At 42.8% G+C, this 15,194-nt stretch overlaps 1 protein-coding gene across 1 annotated transcript; it reads left to right on the top strand.

Moving 5' to 3' along the window:
* The first annotated feature begins 3,108 nt into the window (after positions 1–3,108).
* On the top strand, positions 3,109–14,984 carry xkr8.3 (XK related 8, tandem duplicate 3). The gene is made up of 3 exons (XM_078567332.1): positions 3,109–3,754; positions 7,660–7,850; positions 11,211–14,984. The coding sequence occupies exons 1-3, from the start codon at positions 3,432–3,434 to the stop codon at positions 11,933–11,935; spliced, it is 1,239 nt and encodes a 412-aa protein (XP_078423458.1). The 5' UTR covers positions 3,109–3,431; the 3' UTR covers positions 11,936–14,984.
* Positions 14,985–15,194: the final 210 nt, after the last annotated feature.

Raw genomic sequence — 15,194 nt, 5'->3', positions numbered from 1 at the left:
GGACTGCAGCGGTTCAAGGCGGCAGCTCACCACCCCATTCTCAAGGGCAATTATGGATGGGCAATAAATGCTGGCCTCACCAGCCACACCCACATACAGTGAACAAATAAAAAAAAGTCAATTCATAGAATATACAGAAAAACTAAATCTTAGCTTTGACAATTCCATATTTGAAAAGTTTTACAAACATTTGTGCTTCAAAATAGTCATGTGTTATTTTAACCATAGATTTTATCAGTTAACATAGTTCACTTACCATCACTGTAAGTGTATTTTCCAGTAAAAACTAGTTTGACCTGGAAATCTGTATTGGAGCACATTTATACCCATTTATGACATTCAAAATAAAAACTGATTTTCTCCAATAAACCCTGGGTTTTGGGCTCTAGCCTTTTCTCTGTTGTTGATGCTAAAATCACAACTGCACCCACCCATCCCGCCTAACAAAGGTTTTAACGGCAATAAAACCAACTTAAAAAGATCCTTAAATAGGAGCCAAATGCCCGATATTTTCATCCACTGCTAAGTTACAGTAACCTGATACATCATTCACACAAGTAAGTTACTCCCACTTTTATCTCTTCCAACTAAAGTTTTTTTAAAAAGGGTTTCATTTATCAAGAGAAAAACAGACCCTTCATTGAACATTGAACCCCGGGGGGTGGGGTACTGCTCCTGACAGGCTTACAGACATTTTCTGTCACGTGGAAATCCAATTTTCCTTCAACTAACATCAGTGACAAACAGAATCAGCAAATACCAATGTTAAAGAAAACTGGAAACTCCCTGAGCTTTATTTTCAGCCCCCACTGGGGCCAGGGTTGAAGGCACTGGGAGTTAAAATTCCCTGGCTCAACACCGCTTTGGGCCATTCTGCGGTGATGGGATAGTGGGTGCGGGTGGGGAGAGGCAGCAGGGCTACTCTCCCCCACACATAGGATAGTTGACACAGCTTAAGAGCCAATTGAGGCCAATTAAAGCAGGCCTCCAGGTTCACACAAGCAGTGTGGGATAGTTTAGCCACCAGGAGGTAACTTCCTGGTGGCAGACCGGGGGTTCGCTCCTGTCAGGCTTACTTGTCTGGGTGCAGCAACAGGCCACCCTGTGTAGGGACTCCCCAAACCCCCATCCCCACATTAGTGGTCTGGCTGCAAGATCCATTTTTTAATTTTAAAACAATTGGAGAGGGTACCTCCATATTGAAGCACCCTCTCTCTTACTTACCTTCCATTGCATCCAGCAGTTCCTTTCAAGCTAAAAGACCTCTGATTGGCCGTCCAGCTTTGAGAGTCTGCCTGTTTCACCCTCTGGGTGCAGGTTTGGGACTCAGAAACTGTGCCAAACTCTGTTTCTCTCCCTTGGAGGGAAAAAAATGCCACTTGCCTGTGCTCAGTCAGTTAGATTCTGGCAGGAAAGGGGTAGAGGCACTAACTATAATTAACTTGTATCAGCTGAAAGTACACATGCAGATGTTGGGAGAGGACAGCATGTAATGCTTTCAGCAGTGGAATAGCCTACAAAGGCTCACCGTCTTGGCTCACAAGAAGAATGGCCATTTTGGTGCAATATTGAAAGGCTGCCAGTGCCTTTGGAACTGCACTGTAGCATGAGCAGGCTTCAGGAGATAAGCAGAGTATAGGGGAAAGGGAATTGCTGCATCTCCCAGATAAGTAAGTACCTGCAAAATGAAGACAGAGGAGCATCTGAAAACAGAACTGTCAATGTTAGGGAAAAATGAGGGATGAACTATATAATGAAAAACTGTCAGACTGATGGTCAACTCATTTATCAATGGGATGACATTATTCCTTTCAATAATATTGGTGCAAAACATTAAAGCAAATACAAAATGTCCAAAAATGGGTCTTGCATTTCTATAGTGGCTTTCATGACTTCTGGACGTCCCAACTGCTTTACAGCCAATTAAGTACTTTTGAGGTGTAGTTTGGCAGTCAACCTGCAGACAGCAAGCCCCCACAAACAGCAATGTGATAATGAGCAGATAATCTGTTTTTTATGATGTGGATTGAAGGATAAATATTGGCCAAGGCACCAGGGGAAAACACTATCTTGTACTGGTGCCAACTTTTCTGATAAAATGATATGGGAGAAATGTTCCCCCTCTCCCTTGGTGTTATGTATTGCTACCATTTTTATACCAAGAACAGTGAGATTAGATATAAAAACCAAAAGTGCTGGAAATACTCAGCAGGTCTGGCAGCATCTGTGGAGAGAGAAATAGAGTTAACGTTTCAGGTCAAGGATCTTTCTTCAGAACTGAAGGAATGTAGAAATGTAATAAGAATGGAAATGGAATTTAGAAATAGGTTTTGTGCAAGTGAAAGGAGGGGAGGGAATATGAAGAACAAAAGGGAAGATCAGTGATAGGGTTGTCAGCAGGAGAGGTTATATGACAAAAGATTTCATGGTACAAAGGGCAAAAGGAGTAGTAATAGTTGTAGCAAAGAAACAAAAGATTTGTCCAAAGTGAGTGTAAATGGCAGAATAACGAACAACTCTGTCCAAAAGCAAAACCACTAAAACCAAAGTTAAGACCAGCACATGCAAAAAACAAACCAAAATAGGGGAACTGAGTTCATGGTCTGAAATTGTTTAACTCATTGTTGAATCCAGAAAGCTGTAAAATGCCTACACAAAGCACGAGGTGCTGTTCCACGAGCTTGCTTTGCACTTCACTGGATCACCGCGGCAGGCCGAAGACAGAGATGTCAGTGTGAGATCAAGGTGGAGAATTAAAATGGCAGGCAACTGGAAGCTCAGGGTCATGCTTGCGGACTGAGTGGAGCTGATCCACAAAGTAGTCACCCAATTTGTGTTTGGTCTCCCCAGTGTAGAAGAGACCCCATTGCGAGTGCTGAATAGGGTTTACTAAGTACAAGTAAATCTCTGCTTCACCTTCACAGTTCTATTGCCCTTTAGTTCTTGAAGAAAGGTCCTTGACCTGAAACGTTAACACTAGTTATCTCTCTCCACAGTTGCTGCCAGAGCTGTCCAGTACTTCCAGCCTATTAGTTTTTTTTGATTTCAGATTTCCAGCATCCGCAGTATTTGACTTAGTGAGCGGGGGTTTTTTTTTTGTTTGGAGTGAGGGAGATAACACTAGAGGGTGCTACTGAAAAGCATTAAAAGTTTTGTCCGCTCTTGCCCGATTTCGTTCCCTCCCCCAAGTTGTGTGTTGTTTTGTAAAAAAAAAGTTACCCTATAATTACCAGGAAATAAAATCCCCTTGAGCATGGGGGAATTGATGTGGAGTGAGATGAGAGAGTTTGCGAGCCAGGGAGGGAAGATGCAGGGCTGGTGAGTCTGGAGCAGCAACAACCCGAAGAGGAAACAAATGTTTCAAAAGTTCCAGTTAAGCGACCGGCTCCGAAGTAAATGACAGGCGTTCCCCGCTCTGTTTTGTTGCGAATATGGCTACGGGCGATGAGCTTCGTTTCTCTGCGCTCGATCTGATCTTCATCTGGATGGGCTTGGCCACTTTCCTCTTGGACCTGGGCACTGATGCCTGGGTGGTGGTCTGTTTCTTCCTGCGGGGAGATTACTTCTGGGGCGGCGCCGTGTTATTCCTGGTGCTCTTCTGCTCGCTGGTCGTCCAGCTGTTCAGCTGGTGCTGGTTTGCCGGGGATCGGGAGAAGCTGCAAGTCAGCTCCGAACAACTTCCAGCCTTGAAGAGCACGGTGGGAGGCCGCGTCCTGCGGCTGTTACATGGACTGCAGCTGGGGTTCCTGGTCAGGTCAGTGTCGCCAGACAGGAGGCAGATGGCAAAGGGGGGGGGGGGTCAGTGGGAAATGGAGGGTCGGTACTGCTTCTGCTTCATGGAGAGAGAGTTGGAGAGCGAGGGAGTAAAAGGCTGTTGGAGGGGGGGGGCGTGGAAATGGAGGAAACAGGAGAAAACGAAATAAAGGAGGAGGAAGACGAACAAGGCAGGGAGGAACAGCAATGGGCAGAGAAAAGAGTGAGACGTGGACAAAGTAAAGCAGGATTTGAGAGTGGTTAGTGATGTACTAGGTTGAACCGTGAGGAGACAGTCAGGAATATCTCTATGCCTGTCTCTTTATGGGGTATGTGGAACATTCCTTGTTCCAGTCCTACTCCGGCCCCCTCCCACAACTCTTTCTCCGGTACATCGATGATTACTTCGGTGCTGCTTCATGCTCTCGTCTGGACCTGGAAAAATTTATTAATTTTGCTTCCAATTTCCACCATTTTCACATGGTCCATCTCTGACACTTCTCTTCCCTTCCTTGACCTCTCTGTCTCAATTTCTGATGATAGACTGTCCACCAATATCCATTACAAGCCTACCGACTCCCACAGCTACCTCGACTACAGCTCCTCTCACCCCGCTTCCTGTAAGGACTCCATCCCATTCTCTCAGTTCCTTCGCCTCCGTCGCGTCTGTTCTGATGACGTTACCTTCAAAAACAGTTCCTCTGACATGTCCTCCTTCTTCCTTAACCGAGATTTTCCACCCACGGTTGTTGACAGGGCCCTCAACCGTGTCCGGCCCATCTCCCGCGCATCCGCCCTCACGCCTTCTCCTCCCTCCCAGAAACATGATAGGGTCCCCCTTGTCCTCACTTATCACCCCACCAGCCTCCGCATTCAAAGGATCATCCTCCGCCATTTCCGCCAACTCCAGCATGATGCCACCACCAAACACATCTTCCCTTCAACCCTCCTGGCGGCATTCCGTAGGGATCGTTCCCTCCGGGACACCCTGGTCCACTCCTCCATCACCCCCTACTCCTCAACCCCCACCTATGGCACCTCCCCATGCCCACGCAGAAGATGCAACACCTGCCCCTTCACTTCCTCTCTCACCATCCAAGGGCCCAAACACTCCTTTCAAGTGAAGCAGCATTTCACTTGCATTTCCCCTAACTTAGTCTACTGCATTCGTTGCTCCCAATGCGGTCTCCTCTACATTGGAGAGACCAAACGCAAACTGGGCGACCGCTTTGCAGAACACCTGCGGTCTGTCCGCAAGAAAGACCCAAACCTCCCTGTCGCTTGCCATTTTAACACTCTACTCTGCTCTCTTGCCCACATGTCTGTCCTTGGCTTGCTGCATTGTTCCAATGAAGCCCAACGCAAACTGGAGGAACAGCACCTCATCTTCCGACTAGGCACTTTACAGCCTTCCGGGCTGAATATTGAATTCAACAACTTTAGATCTTAAACTCCCCCTCCCCCCATCCCCACCCCGTTTCTTCCCCCTCCCTTTTGTTTTTTTTTTCAATAATTTATATAGATTTTTCTTTTCCCACCTATTTTCATTATTTTTAAATCTACAACTAATACCTTGTCAGTCTTTCCACCCCACCCCCACTAGAGCTGTACCTTGAGTGTCCTGCCATCCATTCTTAATTAGCACTTTTCTTAGATAATATCACCACCTTCAACACCTCTTTGAACCTTTTGTCTGTGACATCTTTTGATTATCTGCTCCTATCACTGCTTGCTTGTCCTTACAACCACCCCACCCTCAACTTCTCTCCCCCCGCCCCCCACCTTAAACCAGCTTATATTTCACCCCTCTCCTAACTATACTTCAGTTCTGTTGAAGGGTCATGTGGACTCGAAACGTCAACTCTTTTCTTCTCCACCGATGCTGCCAGACCTGCTGAGTTTTTCCAGGTAATTCTGTTTTTGTTTAGGAATATCAGCTGTGCTGCCCATGGCTCGAGGGTAGCAAGAACTTCGCTGGGATGGTGGAACAGCTAAGAGATGGTGATGCTACATTGACCTTTACACCGTGTCTCATTGTGAATAACGAACCGCAGTTCCACTAATTTAAATGGAGTAGCACCTGTATCTTCATTAATCTTTGTTTCTTTCTGCCTGTGATCCTCCCTCGCCCTAGTCATATTCTCTCTCTCTTGCTCTCATCCTTCTCGTGTGTCTGTCACCATTCCCCTTCTCTGCACCACCACAGCAGGTTTAAGCCAGTTTCACAATGCAAATAATTACCAAACACATGTAAACTATTGATACATATGTTCAGTAATGTACCCAAACATTCATTTAAACAGATTTATACTGAATACTGGCTTTAGACTTGCTTTTTACTAGTTTCCCTTATTCGTTCATGGGACGTGGACATCTCTGGCTAGGCCAGCATTTATTGCCCATTCCTAATTGCTCTTGTTTAGTGGGCATTTAAGAGTCATCCGCATTGCTGTGGGTCTGGACTTACATGTAGGCCAGACCAGGTAAAGATGGCAGATTTCCTTCCATAAGGGACATTAGTAAACCAGATGGGTTTCTACAACAATCAGCAATGGTTTCATGGCTGTCATCAGACTTTGAATTCCAGATTCTTTTTTTTATTGAATTCAAATTTCACCATCTGCCATGGTAGGATTCGAATCCGGATCCCCAGAGCCTGGGTCTCTGAAATACCAGTCAGTGACAATACCACTATGCACCACCTCCACTTTCATTAGTTTAAATTAATGGCTTCTGATTTTAATCTCCTTGGTCGCTTTAAAAGTAATATCCTGCTGCTTTTCTTAACTGTATCATTTAATATTTTGACTTGATCAGGTTGCTGGTTGTTTTAAACAATCGAGCTTGAGACTGCTTTTGGCAGTCGGCTACAGGGATTTTAGCAGTGCCCCAGCAACAGGCTCTCCTGTCTCCACCTGAGCTGTCAGGTGTGGCTGAGTTGTTGGCACTCTCTTCTTCTGAGTCAGAAGGTTATCCATGCAAGTTCCACCTCTAGGCTAACACTTCACTACAGTACTGAAAGAATACTAAAATTACTGAAATAGATTGTAACGGGATAACAACCATCCAATTTGTGGAGCTTGCTATGTGCAAATTGGCTGTTGGGTTTTCCTTGTTACAACAGTCATTACAGTTCAAAAAGTGCTTTCCAGATGACACTTCCATCACAAAGTCCTAGTGATCATGCGGAGAACAACCACAGAGATGATCCCTAGGATTGAGGACTTGTTGACGGTTTGCACTCCTCAAGTTTAAAACGGGGGGGTCACAAGATATTTAACAGCATTGAAAAGTTGCAACCAGAACACTACATTAATTTAAGATTTTAAAATTCTCTTCCTTGTTTTCAAATCCCTCGCCATTCCCTATCTCTGTAATCTCCTCCAACCTCACCACACTCAAGATATTTGTGTTCCTTCAATTCTGGCCTCTTTTGCATCCCTGATTTTAATTGCTGCACCATTGTGGCCTGGCCTTCGGCTGCCCAGGCCCTAAGCATTCCCACCCTATACGTCTCTACCGCTCTTTCCTCCTTTAAAGATACTCCTTAAAAACTACCTCTTTGACCAAGCTTTTGGTCATCTGATCAAATATTTCCTCATCTGTGTTTTATAATGCTCCAGTGAAGCTCCTTGTGACATTATAGGTGCTATATAAATCTAAGTTGTTGTTGTTAACTAGTTCTTCACACAAAGCATGATCAATACCAGGAACAGATTTTTGGGTAGAGGTGAATATATTGGAATTGTTTAAAAAAAATAGTTGGATGCCGCAATGAGGAGCTGTAGGCTTTCAGATTGATGAATGATGGGCTGAATGGCCTTCCTCATCATATTGGTCTTCAGACCCACAAAACAAAAGGTGCAAGATACATCATCATTTATTAATTACACTTTGTTCCATCAGGTATGTAGCAGCACTAGAGGTGGGGTTCCGAGCATACAAAGAAAAGAACGCCAGGGACCTGCAGTATACCACTTACCTGGTCAGTGATATCAGCATGTTACGACTCTTTGAGATCATTTTTGAAAGTGCTCCTCAACTCACACTGATGCTGTACATCATCATGCTGAGGAACCAGGTGGAGCTTCACCAGTGTAAGTGCTAACTACTGCATCCATCTTCATCCAGCCACTTTTATGTGAAACAAAAACTATAAAAGAAAGACAACTATGTATCAGCAGAAGAGCAGAGATTAAAGTAGTGATATACAAACTAAGAACAAGTTGACCACATTTTGTTTAAAAAAAAAATTCTAAATAGCATTTTGATATATTTGCGCCTTTTAAAACCAGTTTGATCCAGTAAGTATCTGCATGGCTATTCAAGAAAGCCAGCAGAGTAAGCTGTGCCAATAGAAAGTTTTAATGAACCAGTTTGCTTCATGGGGAACTACATTCTAATGGGATGGGACAGGTATAAATGGTATTCATACCAAAACTCTAAAAGCAGCTTTATGTGGGAAGGAGATTGGCATCTCTTTACCAGGACTTGGCGCTAACCTTCTGAGAGGGGCCATAGAATTCTGTCTGAGGCCTGTGTACCCTCATGTTTCAGAGTAGAAGTGCACAGGAAGAAAGATCCTAGTGAGACCAGAAATGGAGGAATCTCTCTGACTTTGATGGCCAATAAGTGAAATTTATTAGAAGTAACACGATTGGCAAAGTACACTTTGGAATTCTGGTTTTCCATAGTAGGCACTGCTTTTAATATTTTTCTGATTCATCTCATTGTTAAGTTGACTTTAGTTAGGAGACTAGTTAATTGTAAATTCTGTTGAATTGTATTTTACTTTTGGTGTTTCAGTTCAGTTTGCATTCAGCTTTCTCCTATGATTTTATTACATTTTTCTGTTTCTAATTGGCTTTAAAACCCACCTGTACATACTCTCCTCTCATCTGTCATTGGCTCAACACTGCTGTGCATTGCCTCCCACGACTTACTTCTATTTATTAACAGGATGAGGGCGTCGTTAGCTAGGCCAGCATTTATTGCCTATCCCTGATTGCCCCAGAGAAGGTGGTGGTGAGTCACCTTCTTGAAAAGGAGTGCTAGGTCTTTTCAGAGGGCAGTTAAAAGTCAACCATATTGCTCTGGGATCTCAAATGGGCCAGACTGGCTAAGGATGACAGATTTCCTTCCCTAAAGGACAACCAGGAGTCATGGTGGGATTTGAATTAGTGTCTCTAGATCATTTAGAAGAGGCCTCTGGATGCCAATGTAACTACTATATTACCTACCTTGCTTGGATTTCCAATCAACACTCACTATAACTGTTGACAGTACAGCAGGACAAAGGAATTCAGGAACCCACGGTTAAATGGAGAGGCCACTCTCTATGGATTTCACTAGGTGCCACTGACTGGTGCAAGTGGGAGAATGAAATTCCAATTAAAGGAGGACAGCTTACTAAAGCATATGGTAAATTTAAATTCGCAGAGGATTCTTGCATCAAAACCACATTTCTGACAGCAGATATTCAACATACATTTATTTCCACATTTAAAACACTAATTTAAAAATGGGAACAATTTTTTTTTCTTGAGAGCTACACCATTGATGTATTCACACAATTTTTAAACTATTTTAAAAAGGTTGCTCTCTTCCTCCTCCCCCCACCCACCCACTCCAATACTTCGCACAGTGATAGGGAAACTATTGGAAAAAATTCTGAGGGACAGAATTATTCACTTGGAGAGGCAGGGATTAATCGAGGATAGTCAGCATGGCTTTGTCAGGGGGAGATCATGTCTGACAAATTTGATTGAATTTTTCAAGGAGGTAACCAGGTGTGTAGCTGAGGGTAGTGCAGTTGATGTAGTCTACATGGTTTCAGTAAGGCTTTTGACAAGGTGTCTCATGGGAGAATGGTCAAGAAGGTAAGAGCCCATGGGATCCAGGGCAATTTGGCAAATTGGATCCAAAATTGGCTTAGTGGCAGGAGGCAGAAGGTGATGGTCAAAGGTTATTTTTACGACTGGAAGCCTGTGTCCAATGGCGTACTGCAGGGTTCGGTGCTGGGTCCCTTGCTGTTTGTAGTGCACATTAACGATCTAGACATAAATGTAGGAGGTATGATCAGTAAGTTCGCAGATGACATGAAAACTGGTGGTGTGGTAAATAGTGAGGAGGAAAGCCTTAGACTATAGGACGATATAGACGGGCTGGTCAGATGAGCAGAACAGTGGCAAATGGAATTTAATCTTGAAAAATGTGAGGTGATGCATTTTGGGAGGACTAACAAGGCAAGGGAGTACACGTCAATGGTGGGACCCTAGGAATAACAGGCTCAGAGGGACCTTGATGTGCATGTCCATAGATCCTTGAAGGCAGCAGGACAGGTAGATAAGGTGGTTAAGAAGGCATATGGGATACTTGCCTTTATTAGTTGAGGCATTGAATACAAGAGCAGGGAGGTTATGATGGAGCAGTTTAAAGAGTTAGTTAGGCCACAGCTGGAGTACTGTGTGCAGTTCTGGTCACCACACTATAGGAAGGATGTGATTGCACTAGAGAGGATACAGAGGAGATTCACCAGGATGTTGCCTGGACTGGAGTGTCTCAGCTATGAAGAGATACTAGATAGGCTGGGGTTGTTTTCCTTAGAGCAGAGAAGGCTGAGGGGGGAACGTGATTGAGGTGTACAAAATTATGAGGGGCATAGATAGGGTAGATAGGAAGAAACTTTTCCCCTTTAGTAGAGGGATCAATAGCCATGGGGCATAGATTTAAGGTAAGGGGCAGGAGGTTTAGAGGGGGTTTGAGGAAAGATTTTTCAGCCAGAGGGGTATCTGGAACTCTGTGCCTAATAGGGTGGCAGAGGCAGGAACCCTCACAACATTTAAGTATTTAGATGAACACTTGAAACGCCATAGCATACAAGACTATGTGCCAAGTGCTGGAAAATGGGATTAGAGTAGATAGGGGCTTGATGACCGGTGTGGACACGATGGGCCTCTTTCATGCTATAAAACTCTGACTCTATCTCTCCCAAGGGCGCTGTTATTGTGGATTAGTTTCAAGGAGCCCCGTTCTTCACATAAGCAACTTCTTCAGATCGAATCCAGAAACAGTACAGGGCCGGAGTCGAACTTGCTCACGATCCATTCACCTTAGCTATTGTTAAAAATCAGGTGGTGTCAACAGGCTATTTGAGTAGCAGGCATCATCCCATGCCAGTCCTATTCCCACACTCAAACACTTTCTAAGAAGAGTCACTGGATGATGATCTCCTGGCTAATTTCAACCCCCAACCCTTTCACCAACAAGGAAAAAAGGGAGAAGGGAATGTTAGGTGAAACATAACTGATTTAGTTTTTGCACCCAACAAGTTTATTCTTCCTTGACTTGAAAGGGAGGAAATGGGGGGAACTGAGTGATATTTGTAACTTTAAGTAAACAACCAAGAATGTGATAAACCTTCTCATGCTTTGTCCTCTCGCTGTTCCACTTTTCAGATTTCTCCATTGTGGCCTCTTTCCTCTCCATTGCCTGGGCTCTCCTGGACTTTCAAAAGGCCCTGCGCGAATCTCTCGCTGACAAAATAAGTCTTAGATTCATGTCTGCGGTGTTTTATTTCATGTTTAACCTGCTGTTCATCTGTCCTAGGATTTTCAGCATCGCCCTGTTTACAACCGTATTCAAACTCTATGTCCTCTTGCACTTTGCTCTTATTTGGCTGTCCATGTTTGTTTGGGCATGGCAAAAAGGGACAGACTTCATGAACAGCCGTCCTGAAGAGGTCTTCTACAGGGGTACAGTGGCAGTCGTCTTGTATTTCACCTGGCTTAATATTGCTGAGGGAAAAACAAACATCAGGCAGATTATCTATCACTCATTCATGGCTGTGGACTGCAGTATTTTAGTTGGATTTTGGTGGCTCTATAGAGACCCAGTTTTAACCACTACCTACTCGCTCCCACTCCTTATTACTATATTGTCATCATATCTTCTTGGCGTGATTGTAAAGTGCATTTATTACAAGTATCTACATCCTACTGTCACAGCAGAAGACTTACTAACAACTGATGAAACAGACAGCCTAGAAGAGGTTGGATTTCGATCAATATGTGAGAGCAGATCTTTGATAAACAAAAGAATGAAAATCCTCGCCAATTCTTTTTACTCTCCCAAACCTGAGGGTAACAAACACCATTCAAATATAGAGGAAACTAAAATCTAAAGATCCATTATTCTGTTACATGTCAATTTATGCAAAGGATTTTTTTCTCTGCCATGAAACTTTATTTCAGGTCAAAATGCACTAAGAGGGTATAATTCAGTTGGAATGTAAACATCAGGAGCAGATCCTTCTTCATTAATTTCTCCTCTCCTGCCATTGTCAGGTGATACAATGAGTGTCAACAAACTTATTTGCTTAAAAGCAGCATCAATGAATGGAGATACCAACCCTGAGTTAATGAACGGGAGTTCCTCTGATATTAACCCAGTAGACCAGAGAAAATTAATATAAATTACAATATGGAAATTGGGTCAGACGGAATAAGCAATAATTCTAAACCCATGTGTTTGTCCCATTCCCATATCTATTTTCCTTTCATTCATCCATCTATCATTATTAAATGTTGACATGATCTCTGCCTCAATCACTAACTCTAATTTTACTTTCCTTTCAAGTTTGTGAATCTTTGGAACACAATTTTTTTCCACGCTCTGTCCAAAGTCTCACATTTAATCCTATATCTGTGTCTCCATATTCACATCATCCAACTTTCCACATTCAGAAGTATGATGATCTTTAAATCCACCTCACTGACTGACTGAATTTCATCTACCCATTGCAACAGCATATCAATATCCTCTTGCAAGTTTTATTTATTCTCAATTTTTTATTATGCCTATTTTAATATTATTGGCAAATGTGGACACTACTTCCTCTAGCGCAATATTCATAACATTGATGCATATTGTGAACAGAATCCTGTGGGGCACTGCTATCTACTTCTATCCTCTCTAAATTACCACCTTTAACTTCTACTTTGTTTCCCCACTTCTAACCATTTATAACCTAAAAAGCTTCAGTTCCCCTAATTCCATGCCCCTGAATCTTGTCCAATATTTCCCCACATGGTAAATTTCCAAAGACTTTCTGGTTCGCCTACATTTACACCTACATTCGTCTTGTCCTCCATTTCAGTTATTTCCTCAATGTGCCCAGGCTAGGTTTGCTGAGTTCAGTTGGAGCTGGAGCAAGAACGGCAAATTGGCCTGAGTAATTCAGGCCCAATTTCCCTCTTTCAGTTACCAATTTACCAGCTGTGTAATTCTCTTTTTATTATAAGCTTGTACAACAGACGGATTATCTATTAAGTATTCAAGAAAAATAGATTGAATTTTACTGCCCCAGGCCACTAAAAATTAACATAATGCAGTCAGCTATGAGTTCAGTGAAAACAGAAATGATTTCACAACGTCCTTAAATGTGTCATGGTGCTCCCAGATGATGTACATTATTCACAGTTAATAATGCAGACCTGGTACTGTGTAATCAGTTCCAAAAGTAGGCTACTAAAATTGAATATATTAAATAAGACTTGCTGGGATGGATCAGAGTGAAAATCTGAGGGGAAAGTACAAGGCATAATCCTAGTTTGTGTCAGGTCACTTGATTGCAGTCAGGAAACCATGAGCAGCACAATAAGTGGCTGCAGCGCTGTGGACTTGGAGAGGGAGAATTGGTTTTGTGGGGGGCGGGAGTGAAATCAGTCTGGGCCACGATATTGTCCATAGTCAGCCAGCCCTACCAGCACGACTCACAAGAATAATGGCAATTTGAGTGAGATAAAGGGTGCGGGCACTCTTGTCGCAGCATACAATAGTAAGTAAATGCCTTTGGAGATAAAATTGAGTAGGAAAAGATTATGAGCTCTCATAGTGCATGTTGTTGTTGTTATTGTGTATCTGATTTGGAGAATGTAACCAAAGTTTTGCAATGACTGAACAAGCTAGTAGCCAGTTTACATATGACAATGAATGAATATCTTCACAGATTATGTGCAAATACAGTGATAAATAGTGAGGATGGGAATAGTTCCTTTTTTGCAAAACTTGTGTGGCAAACTTTGCTATATACGACAATGTGGAGAAAATCCCCCTTCTACCAAGGTCACTGCATCGATTTACAGTAGTCACATGCAGATTATTTGACAACCTGTGTATGTGCCATTGAAAAGCACAAATACTGGAATTCAAATGTCTAGAGTTACTGTAGTTTAAATTAGTGGAGGAGCTCACTGCTTTAATACAGGGAAAATAAGAGTTAATATTAACTCGACCACAGAAATGTGCTTCTGATTTAGTTAATTTGAATTGCTGATAATTTGAGATTCATGAAGGAAGTGCAAGTGCAGGGTTTTAAGTCTGTGAATGTACTGGCTATCCCTGAAACCTGCTTCTTCAACAGCTTCTCATCCTGTACTTAGTATTTCAACAGTTCAGCAGTTCTTTTATTTGCATGTGTATTAATTTTTATAAATATATATTGTGGAAGAGTTTTTTCCTTCAACATATCTTTTTCTTTAACTAAATTTCTCAAGTTGTATTGATTTGTTAGATCCAGCAGGGACTCGTAGGGCCAAATGGCCACCCACCTGTCTATGCCATTATGACTATGTACAAGACATCAATCAGGGGAGCTGCCAGATGCCACTGGCAACTGCTGTGATGCTGTTTGAATCATGGCTTAGTTAAGTTTTAGAAGTGAATGGGAGTTAGAAGCTGGATCAATATCTCCATATCTCCCAAGAGGATGCAGAGCCATCTGATCACAGCTACAACTGCCCTTGGCACCCTTAAGATGAGGCAGGGACAGCAAGCTACAATTCTTAACCACAGATTTATTTTGTGAACCCAGAACGTACATGACATCGCACAAGACTATTAAGCTTAGCTGGGATTAGACGTGCAGTTGAATAACCTCATGCCATTAACTGTCAAGTCTCACCCATGACAAGCAGTCATTTGGACAAGGTACTAGCAGGAACCTGGAATTGTGCCGTAGCAAGTTGTTGTCCCATTAGGACAAGGTGAGGGTAGAGGGGAGACTGTAATTTGTTTAGTTGACCAAGGGCGGCATGTGAGTTGGTAACTTAGAACAGTGATTGATCACAATGAAAACAGTACTTAATCATATTAATGAGGACCAACCTACTCACCGTCTGCTGGAAAAGCTCATCAGCTTTATAAATAAATGTGACTTTTTGCAACCGGAATCCGTCATCTGATTTGTATCCTATCCTTGAATTGTGGAGAGTTATTATGTTTGCTGTTGAATGTTAATAGGAATTGGCACAAGATTAGTAAGCACAAATTGCAATATGCTACTGGTCACCAAAATAATTAATTTTCCAGTTGTCATTCAGGAGTAGTTCCTTACAATAACAGCTTCATTTCAGACACACAAAAACATAGGTGAAGGGGGA

This window comes from Cetorhinus maximus, chromosome 21 (assembly GCF_964194155.1).
Source record: "Cetorhinus maximus chromosome 21, sCetMax3.hap1.1, whole genome shotgun sequence".
Lineage (NCBI taxonomy): Eukaryota > Metazoa > Chordata > Chondrichthyes > Lamniformes > Cetorhinidae > Cetorhinus > Cetorhinus maximus.
This window is presented reverse-complemented; position numbering and strand designations above follow the sequence as displayed.

Bases quoted from the DNA above. Each gene is read 5' to 3' on its own strand.
- xkr8.3 (XM_078567332.1), top strand. From the start codon at position 3,432: ATGGCTACGGGCGATGAGCTTCGTTTCTCTGCGCTCGATCTGATCTTC. The intron at 3,755-7,659 runs GTCAGTGTCGCC...TTGTTCCATCAG, and splicing joins CAGCTGGGGTTCCTGGTCAG to GTATGTAGCAGCACTAGAGG. The intron at 7,851-11,210 runs GTAAGTGCTAAC...TCCACTTTTCAG, and splicing joins CCAGGTGGAGCTTCACCAGT to ATTTCTCCATTGTGGCCTCT.